The following is a 15,776-nucleotide window of genomic DNA, read 5'->3' as shown; positions in this document are numbered from 1 at the left end:
CAGCAGACCACTGAACACAGCGTGTTTGACAGCACCTCACCATCTATTATGAACTTAGATTCCACATTGTGGACCGCTCAGTGGATAAGGAATTGGCTGGATGGTCGCATCAAAGAGTTGTGGTCAATGGCTTGATGTCCAAGTGGAGAGCAGAGACGTGTGATGTTCCTCAGGGGTCGTGCTGGGACTGGCGCTGTTTAACTTTGTTGGTGACATGGACAGTGGGATCGAGGCACCCTCAGCAAGTTCACTGATGACCCCAAGCTGTGTGGTGCGGTTGACACACTGGAGGGAAGGGATGTGCCATCCAGAGGGACCTGGACAGGCTGGAGAGGTGGGCCCGTGTGAACCTCATGAAGGTCAACAAGGCCAAGTGCAAGGTCCTGCCCATGGGTCGGGGCAATCCCAAGCACAAATACCGGCTGGGTGGTGAGTGGATTGAGAGCAGCCATGAGGAGAAGGACTTGGGGGTGTTGGTTGACAAGAGGCTCAACATGACCCGGCAATGTGCGCTCGCAGCCCCGAAAGCCAGCTGCATCCTCAGCTGCATCAAGAGTGTGGCCAGCAGGTCGAGGGAGGGGATTCTCCCCTCTGTTCCACTCTTGTGAGACCCCACTTGCAGCACTGCATTCAGCTCTGGGGCCACCAACATAAGGAGGACATGGACCTGTTGGAGCAGGTCCAGAGGCAGCCACGAAGATGATCAGGGGCTGGAGCACCTCCCCTGTGAGGACAGGCTGAGAGAGTTGGGGTTGTTCAGCCGGAGAAGAGAAGGCTCTGGGGAGACCTTATAGCGGCCTTCCAGTACTTAAAGAGGGCTACAGGAAAGATGGAGAGGGACTTTTTACAAGGGCCTGTAGTGATAGGATAAGGGGTAATGGCTTTAAACTGACAGAGGGTAGATTTAGATTAGATGTAAGGAAGAAATTCTTTACTGTGAGGGTGGCGAGACACTGGCACAGGTTGCCCAGAGAAGTTGTGGCTGCCCCCTCCCTCGAAGGGTTCAAGGCCAGGTTGGGGCTTTGAGCAACCTGGTCTAGTGGAAGGTGTCCCTGCCCATGGCAGGGGGGTTGGAAGTAGATGATCTTTAAGGTCGCTTCCAATCCAAATCATTCTATGACTGTATGATCATCACAGGCACCTTTTGTCCACAGTAATTTGGCCAGTCAGGGTATAAGTAATCCAGATAGTAGTCACTGATCATAAAATCCTAAGCTAATTTAAACTAAGGAATGCATTTGAAATGATAATCAGAGCTCCCTTGTTTATTTAGCATCTTCCAACAATGCAAAATGCTGCAAAAAAAATATCAACAGTACTGAAAACAAGAGTTTGTGTTAAACATAGCATATAAAGTGCCACAATTTTACTCCCATCCATCACTTTCATGTCCCAGCTCACTTACTTGAAAGCATTGACAGCCACTACTACTGGGACACCAAACATCCGTGCATTTTGGATTTGCTTGTTTAGGTTACTACAGCCTCTTGCCAACAGCTGAAGATTCTGTAAAGAAGACAGCAAGCAGGAAGCATGTTTTATCAGGGGCAGTGAAACTTTTGTTCCAAGTCCACAGCTAATGTTAATGCATTACGTCCGCAGCTAATGATAAAAATGTCAAAATGGGAATGAAACCACAAAGGCAAATCCCCAGTGCTGCTTTCTGAACAGCCCAGACCACTGCATGCTCTTGAGTGGAAGACAAGAAAAGGAATGACCACTTCTAATGATCAATGATCACTGGTTTCAGCTGCCAAGTCAAGGTAAGAGAAATCCCTGTTTATCGTTTTTGTTATTCTTAGTAGTTAATACCCATGCTCATTAACTCCCCACAGTAAAGCCTAATTTTCATCTCTGACACATTCCTCTATGTATTAAATATCATTAGCAGTGAATTTCATGACACTTGTTTGAAGTCTGTGGCAACAGCTTTTGGTTTACACATATTTACATTTTGCAGCATCAGAAACTATTCACGGAAATCCAGACATTTCATCCCTTCCTATGCAAAGAATAATCCATAGAGAAGCTCCACAAGTGAAAAAGCTGCAGCAATGTAAAGACAACCAGACCCATTATCCAAGTGTATGCAACCATTCAGTCACAAGGATAGAAGCTGAGACTTTAGTTCACTTTCCTCTCTGCTTGCAAAGGAGGCAGGGGGGAAATAAAACCAGAAACTGCTGCTGCTAAGAAGAGAGTAATTAGACAGGCACTCTGAATATTTTCAGAGACAATATTTCAGCCAAGCAATTAGTCCATACTGAGAGGGTCAGGGGACACAGAGTAGATATTAGTATGAAAAACTGAGCGCGCAGGTAATTGCATGAGCTCAGGAGAAACGAGATGGCTCTGAATACTGGCTAGGTCAAGTACAATAAATGCTTGAAAGAGCAGAGCCAAAGTAACAACATAAAAAAAAAAACCCAAAACAACCCCACGAATATTACAGCTTGTATGAGGAAGCAGTTCCCTGGCAGCTAAAGAAATGACACACTAGCTATCCAGGCATGCACTGCATGACAATATTGTGTCATGACTGCAGTTAGTTGGTCAACTGTCACAACAGCTAAAGAAGGTTACCTCTTCCATGTACTCCTTTGGTAAAGGTACCCCAGCAGTGACCTGGGGAAAAAAAAAAAAAAAGGAAAAAAAAAGACAAAAGATGGAACCCCATAAAATTTTTATCCATGACAGAAATTTTTGCTTAATTCTTATTAAACAGTATCGAGATACAACATTCTACTGCAAGCTGATCCTTTTTTCTAAGACAAAAAATAAAAGGAAGAATAAAAGTCTGCAAGATGCACTCACAGTACAACAAATGACTGGCTGTGGTAGTATCACAAGTACCCCAGCATACAAGCACTTCATTAGGACAATAAAACAAGCAGGTATGTACCTGTAAACATACTTTGTTGCTTACAAACAACAGGGACATATGGATTCCTTTTACAACTGCAAATCTCAAAATAATTACAAGCAGATCAAACCCTACAGGGCTTTAAGTGACTGGATCAGAACAACAGTAACAGCCCCTCAGGCCTAAAGGAAACCTTGCCCAGTACTTACTGCAGGCCCTCCTCCATGCATTTTCAGAGCTCGGACAGTAGCAACCAACACCACCACATGAGGCCGGAGACCGGAATAACGGCACTTAATATTAAAGAATTTCTCCATGCCTATGTCCGCACCAAATCCTGCTTCTGTAACTAGAGTAGGAATTAAAAGAAAAGAAGCTTGTGAGAGGTTGCTGGGTAGAGAAATCATGCTCTCATTATATAAATCCGAAGCTTCTTCCAAGACAAAAAAACCAAAAGACAGTCACGATTAAAAAAAGGCAGATCCCTCCCTGCAAAACAAACAAACAAACAAACATATCCCACACACTTACCAACAAAACCCTCTTTACCCACAAGCTTCAGTGCTATTTTGTCTGCCAACACTGAAGAATTCCCATGTGCAATATTGGCAAAAGGTCCAGCATGTACAAACACTGGTGTTCCCTAGAAAAAGGGGGGTGTGGGAGGGAGAGAGAAAATCAGAGGGTACAATTTAACAAATCTGCAGCATTTCAAGAGCTAAGTACTATGGTACCTGAAGGTAAAGAAAAACGCTTTTAGAAGACAAATCTTACAGCCTTCTGATCAAACATTTGTTATCAGTAATAAGGACTACAGGGCAAACAGGATTATAATAATCTGCACAAGTGGAGATATTAATCCTCTTAGGAAAAGGATGACTAAATCCCAGAAACTCTTTGCCATTCTCCTGCATCCACACCATTCAGATTCCCAAAACACTTCCTGGCATTAAAGACAATAGAAAAGAGACACAGCAAAGTTTAGTGCATTTCCTTGGGGTCATTCCACACGCCAGTGGCAGACCTGGAAAGAAGCTAGCCTTCTCCCCTAGCCCTGAACCTTGGGTAGGAAACCGCAGTAAACCTCCAACTCTAAGCCGAGTAAGCCCATGCTGATTGTGATGAATGAACTGAAGTGGTTGCTTCTTAGCTCTGAGAATGCACATATAGAAAATCATCTGTGCTCACCTCTAGTGTCTGCATGAGGTTTGGTTTAACAGCATCTCTCATCAAGACAGCCAGAGCACCAGTCACTCCCTAAAAGAAAAAAAGAGCAATCAGTTTCCAGATGTACTGAGACCTTGAGACAGTTCCTATGCAGTGTCAAGGCTCTGCTTTTGTCCTGGTGAGCTTTCAGAAGCAGAACCAGCAGTTGCTCTAGATGTCACAGAATGGTTTGTGTTGGAAGGGAACTCAAAGATCACCTAGTTCCAGCCCCCCTGCCATAGGCAGGGACACCTTCCGCTAGACCAGGTCACTCAAAGCCCCGTCCAACCTGGCCTCGAAACTAACTCTAAAACTAACTCTAGACAGGGCAAGGCAGAATAACGACCTTTACATTCTTATAAGAGGATCTGTGATTTCTCCTGGGGGCAGCCTCTTGGCTGTGACCTTGCTTGGCCATCACTTCATACTGAAGGTGTAAAGAACAATTGCTATTTCAACACCAGAGCAAGGTTAGTAAACAATAGCAGCGAGAGAGTTACCCTTAGCTACATATGGTTTACTGTAGCCCATTCAGTGGCACAAAGCAATGTTCTTGGGTCTTGCAGGTAGATGTCTTGGACTTTCTTCCTTCCTCATTTCAGCAACTAGGCTGTACATACTGGCCTTAAAATGTCATAACAAGCTGCTACATCCTGCCCAAGTCTCTTGTGCTGAAATAACTTTTAAAGTGAATCTCTGTGCTCATGAGAAAGACCAGGCTGACATCATGAAAGGCAAACACTGGAGACCATGTTTCCTCTGAGATATACTGCAATTCTGCTTCCTGTGAAGGGAAAGCTTATGATTTCATCTACATCTGCTCTGGGAAGAGAAAATGAGGGTTTGGTCATCCTTGTGATTGACACAGTCCAGTGGAAACCAAACTGGCTGTTATCCAGCACTTGCAAAAGTAACTAGAATTGCTATCATGGGTACTGAGCCAAATGTTAACAGCAGTTATGAAAACCTTGAACCATTATTTCTTTTTCTTCCCTTTTAATTTCAATTGGATTGCAGCACTTAATTATATGAAAGATTTTTTAAAAGAAGACATTCACTGCTTTGTTTCATTAGTTTTACTCTTGCCACATGAAAGCTTATTTAACATTTAATGGATAAGCTTTAAACTTCAGTCATCTCCAGAATAATGAAAACTACAGAGCAAGATTTCCATGGTGACATTTCAGGCCTGTGTCGCTCAGAGGCACTTCAATACATCCCATCTCCAAAAACCTGTAGTCAGTTTTTGATTCCATATTCCTTCCCAGTTTCTTTGTGCCTCCTGGTACCACACTCATGACACTGGTTATATCAGAGCAGAAGGACCCAGACATCTTACTGTGCTAGTCTGGTCTTTGCAATCACCACGTTTCTGCCTGCATGAGGAGTATGTAACACAGTCCTAACAATGCAAACCAATGGCTGCCATCAGTGCAAACATATAACATGCAAGAGAACCTGTTGGACAGGTCTGATAGCATCCAGCATTCCGCAGTTGCAATGGACAAAAGGAAATAGAATTAGAATTAAAAAAAAAAAGTAAAAAAAATTCTTGATATGAAAGACTTCTATCTCCTGGATTCTACATAAAACTCTAAGCAACTCCCTACCCAAGCACCATCTGTCTCCACTATGGATGGACAGCAGGAGAGACTCCTGTTTTCCAGAACAGGGTTTAACTCAGGTACTTAAGGTTAAACTGGCAGCATGCTAGCAGTAGGAATTAAAATCTCAAAGCTGCCTACAGAGCTTTGGCATATGCCCTCCCTCATTCCCAAGAAATGTCTCACTTAAGGACATTTACAGATACATGGTTCCCAGCCTAGCCCTTTTTCTGCAAGGCCAGAGTCAGGTCACACCGCTAATCTATTGTTTCTTAGGTTTATCCTGGGAGGAAGTAAAACAAAAAAAAAAACCCCAAACACACAAGAAAACAAAAAAACCCACAGTAAGATAGCAAGAGCTGGGTAAGCCTTAGTGCTGTGTCCCACCTTGCTGAAAGGACAGGTCAGGATACTCATCCTGGGGGTATTATTCTATTCCACTGGAAACATTCATTCAGAAAATGCAAGACAAACCTCATTAACACCACATCATGCAAATTTGTAATGCTCTTGTCTTTAGCAAAGCAGGCTGTGAAATATCTACTACACAGGACAGCAGTAAGCACCGATATCATATCTCTACTGACTAGTGCAACAGTCCTGAGCCTGTTCTCTGTCTTGAGGCCAAGTGGCAGGGCACAGTTCACATACAGGGCTCAATTCCCCTTCCCTTCTCCAAACAGGGTTGCCACCTTCAAAACATGTATTGAAAGAAGTGTCTGGGGCACGGGCTGCTCCCCCAAAACCACGCCGAAGCACTGTCTGGGAGAGTGCTAGCTGACACACTCCACAAACATGCCAAGAACTGTACTAATAATTGTGGTATGGACAGCTGCAAGACAGTGCTGCAGCTTGCAACTGCTGCTTAGGACTGCTTTACATACTGGTAACAGACATCACCAGTGCTACTACAGTCAGCATTTCATGCAGTGCAAATAAAGGATTTGTCCCCCTCAAAGGCTGCCTTATGGAGACCTTGCACTTTTTGCAAAGGGTTTGGCTTTTAGAGAATTCACAGCCTCCCAGAATAAGATATTTCATCATGTGTAATCAAATTTGCACAAGGCTTTGTTCCTGCTCCACGTTTTCCTCACTCCAGGGAGCCTGAGAAACAGGATGGCCAGCAGGATGCATTTTGAGTTCTTCCGATTGGTAAATATGCTTTTCATCTAGAAGCCACTGTGTATTTCCCCATTAATTCTTATGCTGCTAGCTTCAACGTGACACACAGCATGTCACACAGCACCCTCTGTCCCTGCCCAGGTCACATGCGCACACATACTCTCTGGGTAAGGTGCTAGTCACACTGAAGTAAAACCTTCATCGACTCCAGGGGCTGAGTTCATCTTTGATCTTCTGTATGCTAAGGTCTTTTCTGTACAGAACTGTCTCTATGCTTTTCAGTCTAAGGACTTTCAGAAGTAATAGGAAAAAGCATTTAAGAACTGAATGACTCTCTTACAAGGTCGTCTGTTGTAACTGGTTCTCCTCTCTTGCTGGAGGCTACTACCATTCTGCCCAGTCGCTTTTTCATATCATCCAACCCATCAGAGAGTGCTAGAACTGCCATGATTTCACTGCTCACCGTGATGTCAAACTGAGCCTGCAAGAGATGAATAAAGAATGTGAACACATCCAGATTCCCTAGCAGCAATCCTTACCTCCGTTAATTTCTTGAAACAAGGCCAATCATCACCATCATAACAAAAAAAATCCAAAACAAAAAACCCCCCAGACATACAAGTATAAAAGAAATGAAACCAAAGCATTACTCTCAGAACATACTTCATTTAATTTGGCCACTTTAAACTGGGGGCTTTTTCTGCAAAATTAAGTAAAAACTACTTATTCCATCGCTATTACATGACTCTCTCCTGGCACATACATTAATGATTCATGTAAGAATGCTTAACACTAACAAATTATATTTTTGAAGACTGAGCTTACTAACTCATCTGACTATCACTAAACAGTACAGTAAATGACAAAAAAAAAAAAATCAGATTCTATAGGAAATGAAGGGTAGAATTCATCTGACATAACACAGACACCTCCATCGAAGCTAAGCGCCCTAGGGACATTTCAAGTCAATAGAAAACAGCTTTTCCAAGCACTATTAATTTGAACTATTAATTTGACAGTTACTTAAGGGATGAGAGGAGTCACAGCCCAGATTGCCTATTTTACTCTATTGATTATATAATGAATCTAGACAACAAGCTGAGATACTGTGTCTAGTTTTGGCCAGATACACCCCACCCAAAGCATCTGCAGTGGTGAAAATGAGCCACTGCCACACATCCTATTTAGAGAGGGCACTTGTGTACCACTGTTATGCCACAGTCATCCCAGTTTGGGAAGCCAACATTCAGGAGAGAACAGGGAAGGAGGGAACAAACAATAAAACTAAACACTGCACTGGTAGCAAATTTAACTGCTTGTTTGAAGGGACTTCCTGCTTTCTCTTTAACAAGGTACTGGTAAAAGATGGAAATATCTGGAATTACAGAAAGTTGCTTTAAGACCATGTTTTTCAAAGTACTTTTTAAAACGTGCAAGAAAAGGGAACAATTACCGTTCGTGAGAAGCCTTTTTCTGTTGGAGACTGTCCAATAGTGATTTTCCTAAGGAACCTGTCATTTGTATCCAGTACTGAGAGGAATGCAGAGAGAAAGATGAGAAGTCATGTTGCAAGTTGTAAGTCACATCTATGCCCTATTACAAACACTCAGCTACATCACCTATGAAGAGAGGATGGCAGTTTGACACACCATCCTCTCCTAAAGAATAGCAAGTGCTACTCAACGTGATTCTTCCCCAAAACTGAACTACCACAAAGTTAAGATACCCACAGCCTCATGCAGACCCTGCACTGCATCCAGAGGGAGTCTACCTCCCTTTGCATGCATTAACCACAAGTCCAAAGCCTCTCTGAAAAGCAGAGCTGCTAGTATTATTCCAATTTCATTTTCACCATCACTAGTCAATGTGAGATCAGGAAATTATTATAGGCAAAAAGAAATTAAATTATCATTTTATAAGTTAAGTGATAAAATGGTCAGATTCTACCATTTAGTGAGAATAGTTTCATGCAGCTCCATTAACTCAAATTACCTTGGAAACACAAACTATCAAATACTGGCTTAAATTTGCTGTTTCTTACTATCTGCTTGGAAAATTCAAAGTATTTCATAAAATATTTCCCATGAGGCAGACTACTTTAGCCTCATTACAGGTTATGAAGCAAATTTTGGAGAATATATTTGATGTACTTTAATAAGGAGAAGAAAAAGCAATACTCTTGGGGCCTAAATCAGAAAAAAATGTCCACATTTGAAATTTCTTTTGCTAGTGAAATATTAAATCTGCCAGACCAGAGATTGATCTTACCTCCAGGTGTCTTTAAAGACCTTTAAAAAATCTGGCCTTCATTTGCTGTCAGTTCCCAACAGAGCAAGTGGGCAGATTAAAAAACTGAGTTTAATCCCAGAGCAGAACCCTCTCCTTGCTCACAGAGCTTTCTCAGACAGGTAAAAAGGCTTGTTGGCTACAGTTGCTAAACTCAATTCTCTCAGCGACTGACAAACCCAGAAACACAAACCTGCACCAATTAGTGAAGTCCTAATCTTTGTGAATTCAGAGCAGATTCAAGCTCCTATGTCAGACCCTTTAGAAATGGGATCCCAGGTGCAGGCATCTACCCCACCAAACACTCATAAGGACAGGGCAGCCCTGCCCTCTTTCCCATTTTCTCAGAAAACAGTTCCTGCTGCACTTGCAAATCTCTCTTTTTACACATGTTTTTTCTTAATAATTCTTTCATTTAATGGCTCTTGTACCTCTTTGCCATGTTATGGTGCCTGGGTCAATGTCCAATCTCACAAATAAGTTAACTTCTTCCTTTGTCAAAGCCGTAGGATCAGTTTTGTTAATGCCCAATTTCTATGGGAAGAAAGGACAAGAGAAAAAAAAGAAAAGGTGTAATGAAAAGATTCACAGAAATGAACCTTTCACTAGAGCAATGACCTTTCCGCAGCAGCAGCAGCGTAGTCAGAAATAAGGAGGGGCTGCCTTTTTGGTGCCCCTTCTCCTAGTCCCCACACCAATGTAAGATGATCCGTATCAGTGTGTATTTGGAAGCAGAGCTGCTGCTGGCCAGCTAGTAAAGGGCACAGCAGACAACAGCTCATTAGGGCAGGTGGTCACCGAGCTTTGTGCAAGGCATCTACAGAAAGAGTAAGAGAGCTCTGCAGCTCCTTGCACGCCTTATTCTAATCATTAGTCTCACATGCTTACATCCATTTCTCATTAGTTTGCCTAGGGTCACTGCACACAGCCATACGTATTTAAGACGCTGCTTTCAGCGTGCTGGTTAAGCAGCACAAAGGAGGAATTAAACAATTCAGTCACAAGGCTGTCAGCATCCCAGAAAGCTGATCTTGAACATACTGAGAGGATGGGCAGTTTGCCAAGTTGCTTAATTGAGAGAAGAATTATCTCAAGAAGGCTGATACAAGTGCAAGCCTAGGAATGAGGAAAACGATTGAGTTGATTTATGAACGAGCAAGCTTTTTTTAATTAACTACACAGCTAAGTCATATTTTTCTCCTGAAGAACAGCAGGGAAGAAGAAAGCCTGTTCTCTTCCTCTTCAAGCACATCATTTAGAAAAAGAAATAAACAACAACAAAAAAGATACCATCTTTCTGAAGTATTAGCATGCTGTTCACATCTCGACATTTAATAACCAGAAGAGTGGTTAGGGTAGATTTTCCTCAGCAGTCTGCCAGGAACACCAAGCAACATGACATAGTTTCTTTGCTCAGCACTGGAAGCAAACCACACATTCTCTAATGGTTGAGACATTATAGCCAATTAATAAATCAGAGTTCAGAATTTTAGCTTCCTAAGTAGTCTGACTATTGCTCCTGACTTCCAAATGGGCAACTGATCCAGACTGAATACTGTACAAACAGGTTTGTACTTTGAATGAGCTTAGCAGGCCCCAGGCTGTCCTCCTAGCCAGAAGGTCCAAGCCCCGTGTAAAACTATTCCTGTTAACCCTCATTTTTGCAGAATTCAGAGACACATACTAGTTCACATTAATTTCTGAGGATCAGGGGAGCTGTGGTCTGACTGTCACTCAATGACAGGACTACTCATTTAACTGGGAAGTTTTTTGGGGGGAGAGGAGGAGTGGGCAGTGTAGGGGAAAGGTTTTTCTTCCATTTTTCCCTGTTTTCTCAATCTGGATAAGACAAAAAATTCTCTATGTTTTCTTTTTGTCAAATTTTACAAATTGCCCTTATTTGTGCTGGATTATCTATATAGCTGTCATGTAAGAACTATTCATCTTTAGCTGTAACTGGGTGTAAGGTACAGAAAATGATTCTGGTACTTTCTTATACTGCATTAGGTATACCGAATTGACACTATTAATAAAGGGCACTAATTCCTTTGCCTCTTCCCAGTGTGTTACTCATACAGCATGTGATAAAGTGAGTTACATCAATGATTCTTCCCCTTTGGGCTGCATCTCACTGTTTTCTGTGCTGTAAGAAGGGCTACCACACTTTCTGCACACCTTACATAAAAAATAAATGACAAAAGAATGACCTAGAGGACAACACGAGGGTTTCTGTAACCAAGCTCTGCCTATGTAAAGGATGAGTAAATGGAACAGAATCAGAAACCAATGCAAAACCAGTGAACTTACCTGTAGTCTTCGGATCTGAATGTCTGAGAACTTCCTAACACCACTGACAGAAGGCACCAAACGGTTGTAGAGAGCCTTGCAGAACGAAAGAGGTAGTTAATTAGCACTGCTGGCACACCCAAAACATCTTGGCCAAAGTGGGCTGTGCTCAAATACATCACAAGAAAGGATCGTACCTGGTCAGTCTGAGTTAGCTCATGGAATATACGTGCGTCGACAGCAGCAGCGACCAGGTTGTTGGCTGCAGTGATAGCATGGATGTCACCAGTAAGGTGAAGGTTAAACTAGAGGAGATAAAACATATCAGTTACCTCATCCTGCTGCAATTTTCATTTATTTCAATTCATCGTAGACAGATGGAAAGAGAAGTATTAATAGCAATGTTAAAGTGGGTGAGGGTGGAGGGGGAGAGATTGCTCAGTGCAGTATGTGGAAGAGAGGAAAGAATTTCTCTAAAACAGAAAAATGCCTCCCCCACATTTATGTCATTTTACAAACTTCCAGAACGAAGCTTCCAAATGAAAAGGTTTTTTTTCCCATGAGAACAGTTCTCACAGGCTCACCTGAGAAGACCATGGTATGGCACATCTGCATTGCTCCTCCTTCACCTTCCTTCTGACCCACTCTCATTATTTGCACAACAGGTTTCACACATACATTAGCTGAAGCTGCTGAAGCTCCCACAAAGGTATCTGAGCTAAATTGAAACTAACAACCTTGTGCAGTGCTAGCAGTAGAGCTGTGGTTGCACAGAGCTCTGCATAAGCTAACCACTCAAACACACAGTATCGTAGGCAGAACTTGTAGACCACGTACTACACAGTGACACTGCTAGTAGTTTTCTTGGTTCTATCTCATTAAAAGATAGTTTGAGTGGGTTTGTCTACATGAGTTATCTGGCTGCATGTAGCTATACTGACAAATGGCTTAGAATATACAGCTTACGTGACAAACTGGCATTAGGGCAGGGGAGCAAAAGGTGTGGATAAAACAATCCTTATCCTCTGTAGCAGAGCAGCAAAGGAGGAAGATGAAAAGGGGACGTTAGAAAAGGTGATATGACAGAAGACCTTACAATACCATTTTGTTGAAGTCTTGCTACTATGATCTTGAAAACCAGATAGCTAAAAGCAGAATGCAGCTAGTCACACACTGATTATAAATCCTAAATAGTAAATGCTAATTGTTGTCTCATTCTACATACATGCAACAAGAAGCAATTATTGCTACCTTGTTTCTGCAGTATGAGTTAAAATTTTTTCACATGCTCATCTTTTCCTAGGATGAAAGCTGCATGCAGAAATATCATTTGATGTATCAAGGTCATTACTGTAACTAGTGACTCCAGATACTTCAATTTTACGAGTCATGCATTGATTAAAACACCCCCACAAAACTATGTGTATTTATATTACGTGGGTCATACTTAAAGAAAGTCCTTTCAGCCAGTTTGGTTCCAAGAGTGGGGCTGTTTCCCACTGCTGCTCAGTGAAGTATTTTGGCTTGCCTTATTAACACTCTCAAAGAGGAGGAGATTATTTTTCCTGTCACATCTATCATTCACACGTGTTCTTGGCACCTGACTAAATCAGTATTCTGCTTCCTTAACATTTTTATCTTTTATGGACTTGCTGTATCAATTGGAACAAACAGCCCTTTTGATCATTTCTGCTTTTCTTCCTAAAATTGCCCTGTGTCAATCTATAGTGCACGAGACAAAGGTAGAATTCTACAGGCAATTACTTTGAGAGTTGACAGAAGCATGAGAGCACGTGCTACACGTGCCTTTCAATTCCCTGCCCCCAGACACGGGATTTTACTTGTTGCCAAGTCACGTCAGAAATATGCTGCAGTGCCAGTGCCCCACAAGCTGAGGTCTCTGTATTACTGACTCCCAACTTCCCTTTTCCCATTTCAAGTTAGTAATCTAAAACACAAGTACACCAAAATAGCTCACAGAGAGCCGGTGACCACGGCTGCTGACAGAACTACTTAATATGCTTCCAAAACGTATTAAGTCATTATCATCTTCATTTCAGTGCTGGGAAAAAAAGAGGCACGGGATGTACTTTGCTCAAGGGCATACAGCAATTCAAGGCAGAGAAGGGATGGGAACAGAGGAACTGGGAATTCCCAGTTCCATGAAGTTCCCTGACCATACAGGCACCCTTCTGAAACAGCCAAAGACTTTTTTTTTTTTCTTCTCCTTTTTTTTAAGAAAAAAAGCTTTTCTGAAATCAAGCATCCAGTTCTCAGGAGTGCTACAGTGAGCCATAAACAAAAAAGATTTTGTAAGTTATCTGACTGCACTATCTATTCAAGGTCTGAGAGCTATATATGCAATGAGGCTTTGTATAAAGAATTACCTCTTCCATGGGGGTAATTTGACAATAGCCACCACCTGCAGCTCCACCTACAGAGAGACAATAGTCAAATCATGCAAATAAAGGTGTCCCTAGACCAGAGTGGTATTACATGTGTTTGCTTAATGGTTTTAGGAAGGCAGCTACTGTTGAGCAGCTTAGTTAAATCCTAGCACAACGCCTGAAGACAACACTGAAGAATTTACCCAAGGTTTTTCTTTCTTAAAAAAGAAATGCAATTGTAACTGGGAATTATGTAAAACTACAATGCAGCAGAATAAAATCTCTGAATGCCATTTTTCACCATTTAGTCCAACTGCAAGCAACTGAACAGCTCATACCTTTTATACCAAAGGTTGGTCCCTGAGAAGGCTGCCGAACACAGGCAAAGACATTCTGGTGAAGGTGTGCTCCTAAGGCTTGAACAAGACCCACAGTGGTGGTGCTTTTCCCCTCTCCCAGGGGAGTAGGAGTTATCCTACAGTGAAAAAGCAGAACAGACACTATTAAACCCTTGTAGTGGATGAGACCCAAAACACTTACAGGGATAAAACAGTCACCCAGTGATTGCAGTTAATGCCAATTCAAATTCTGGATTGGCTCAGAATTCAGCTAATCTTCATCAGTTCAAAACCGGAATGAGATTGGCAAATTACCACATAACTGCCAAAGACTTTCCTCTGAAACAACCTGCCAGTTCCTGTTGAAGGCAGGCTGCTAGACTAGGAGAACTTTGACTCCAATCCACTCTGCCCTTCATAACCCTAACCTTGCAGACCAAAACAATTAATCTCCAGAAGAGAAACGTTAAACTACATTTTTGCCACAAGAGATAAATTTATTTCCCAAACCACTAGATTTTCACAGTCGGATTTACTAAAACCCAGAGCACTCCACAGAGTCACCTTACCAAAAGACAATACAATGACAAACCATGCTAATAAAATTTATTTTCACCTTGACGCTATGTAAGTGATGCCTCAGTTAAGGAAGTACCTACCCAGTAACAACAATGTATTTGCCATCTGGTTGGTTCTTCAGCCGTTTCAGAGCTGACAGATGAACCTTGGCTTTAGTTTGGCCGTAGAGCTCCACCTCATCAGGGAGCAGGCCAACTTCTCTTGCAACTTGATCAATGGGCTTGGGTATGCAAGACTGCGATATTTCGATATCACTTAAAGAAAGAGAGCAAAGTCAATTTGTAAGTCAAAGACTTCTCACAAATACCCTGCTTCTGCATGGCATAAAGTACAAACACCTAATCTATATTTTCAAATGGAAGCTTTAACTCCTTCTAGTTAAATGAATCAATCCCACTGACACTGGCTACATTAGAATAGACACATTCTCAGAGTTGCCTTTCTTCTTTAAAAAAAACCCACGAACCAAACAACAAAAAACCCATCACCGACCCGACCCTCACTCCTCCCACCCCAAGAATGTCTTTTTGTAGGCAATGTGTTATGCTCCCTTATGGTATTTTGTACAGTTTCAACTGCTCCCTGGGGACTTGACACGAACAACTCCTACTCCAAGATGCTAGGTTTTTGCCATTTCAGTCAGACTGAAAATTTTCCAAAACACAAGTGTCTTGCTATTTGCTGAATCAACAACTACCAAGCTGGCCTAAAGAGTGTGGAAATCCATGTTTATGCCTTAATATTATCAGGATTACCCAAGCCTACACATCAACATGTGTCACAGCACCACTGCAGGTTAGCTCTGCTCCCTTAGGACGGCCTCACAGCACTTTCTTCCTACTTCCCTCCAAGCTTCAACACCAGCTACAGTCTACATACATGTATGACCCATATTACACAAAGTTTGGCAACAGAAGTTCTACAAACTACTACACTGCATGAATACTGCCAGTGGCTTTATTTGAAAGCATTACCTTGGAACAGGCATCTTTAGGGTAAGCTGGTTATATTGGATATTCCATTTTCCAGGCTGGAACTTCTCCAGAAAACGCTGTGCACTCTCCACTGTGCTCTAAAATGAGCATGAGAATGCATTACAGCAACC

General features: G+C 42.2%; 1 protein-coding gene across 1 annotated transcript in view; it reads right to left on the bottom strand.

The window, feature by feature from the left end:
• Positions 1 to 15,776, bottom strand: part of MTHFD1 (methylenetetrahydrofolate dehydrogenase, cyclohydrolase and formyltetrahydrofolate synthetase 1) — a 43,311-nt gene that overhangs the window by 8,726 nt on the left and 18,809 nt on the right. The window contains exons 10-23 of the mRNA XM_074820964.1: positions 15,646 to 15,743; positions 14,752 to 14,925; positions 14,093 to 14,229; positions 13,755 to 13,801; positions 11,565 to 11,672; positions 11,389 to 11,463; positions 9,513 to 9,615; positions 8,249 to 8,325; positions 7,136 to 7,276; positions 4,052 to 4,120; positions 3,395 to 3,506; positions 3,073 to 3,212; positions 2,584 to 2,625; positions 1,406 to 1,506 (exon numbers count right to left, since the gene is read on the bottom strand). Coding sequence (XP_074677065.1) covers positions 1,406 to 1,506; positions 2,584 to 2,625; positions 3,073 to 3,212; positions 3,395 to 3,506; positions 4,052 to 4,120; positions 7,136 to 7,276; positions 8,249 to 8,325; positions 9,513 to 9,615; positions 11,389 to 11,463; positions 11,565 to 11,672; positions 13,755 to 13,801; positions 14,093 to 14,229; positions 14,752 to 14,925; positions 15,646 to 15,743 — 1,424 coding nt within the window. The remainder of the gene's footprint in view (positions 1 to 1,405; positions 1,507 to 2,583; positions 2,626 to 3,072; positions 3,213 to 3,394; positions 3,507 to 4,051; positions 4,121 to 7,135; positions 7,277 to 8,248; positions 8,326 to 9,512; positions 9,616 to 11,388; positions 11,464 to 11,564; positions 11,673 to 13,754; positions 13,802 to 14,092; positions 14,230 to 14,751; positions 14,926 to 15,645; positions 15,744 to 15,776) is intronic.

The sequence above is a fragment of the Strix aluco genome, chromosome 4 (genome assembly GCF_031877795.1).
Source record: "Strix aluco isolate bStrAlu1 chromosome 4, bStrAlu1.hap1, whole genome shotgun sequence".
Classification (NCBI taxonomy): domain Eukaryota; kingdom Metazoa; phylum Chordata; class Aves; order Strigiformes; family Strigidae; genus Strix; species Strix aluco.
Note: the sequence above shows the minus strand (reverse complement) of the source record. Positions and strands in the feature narration are given on the sequence as shown.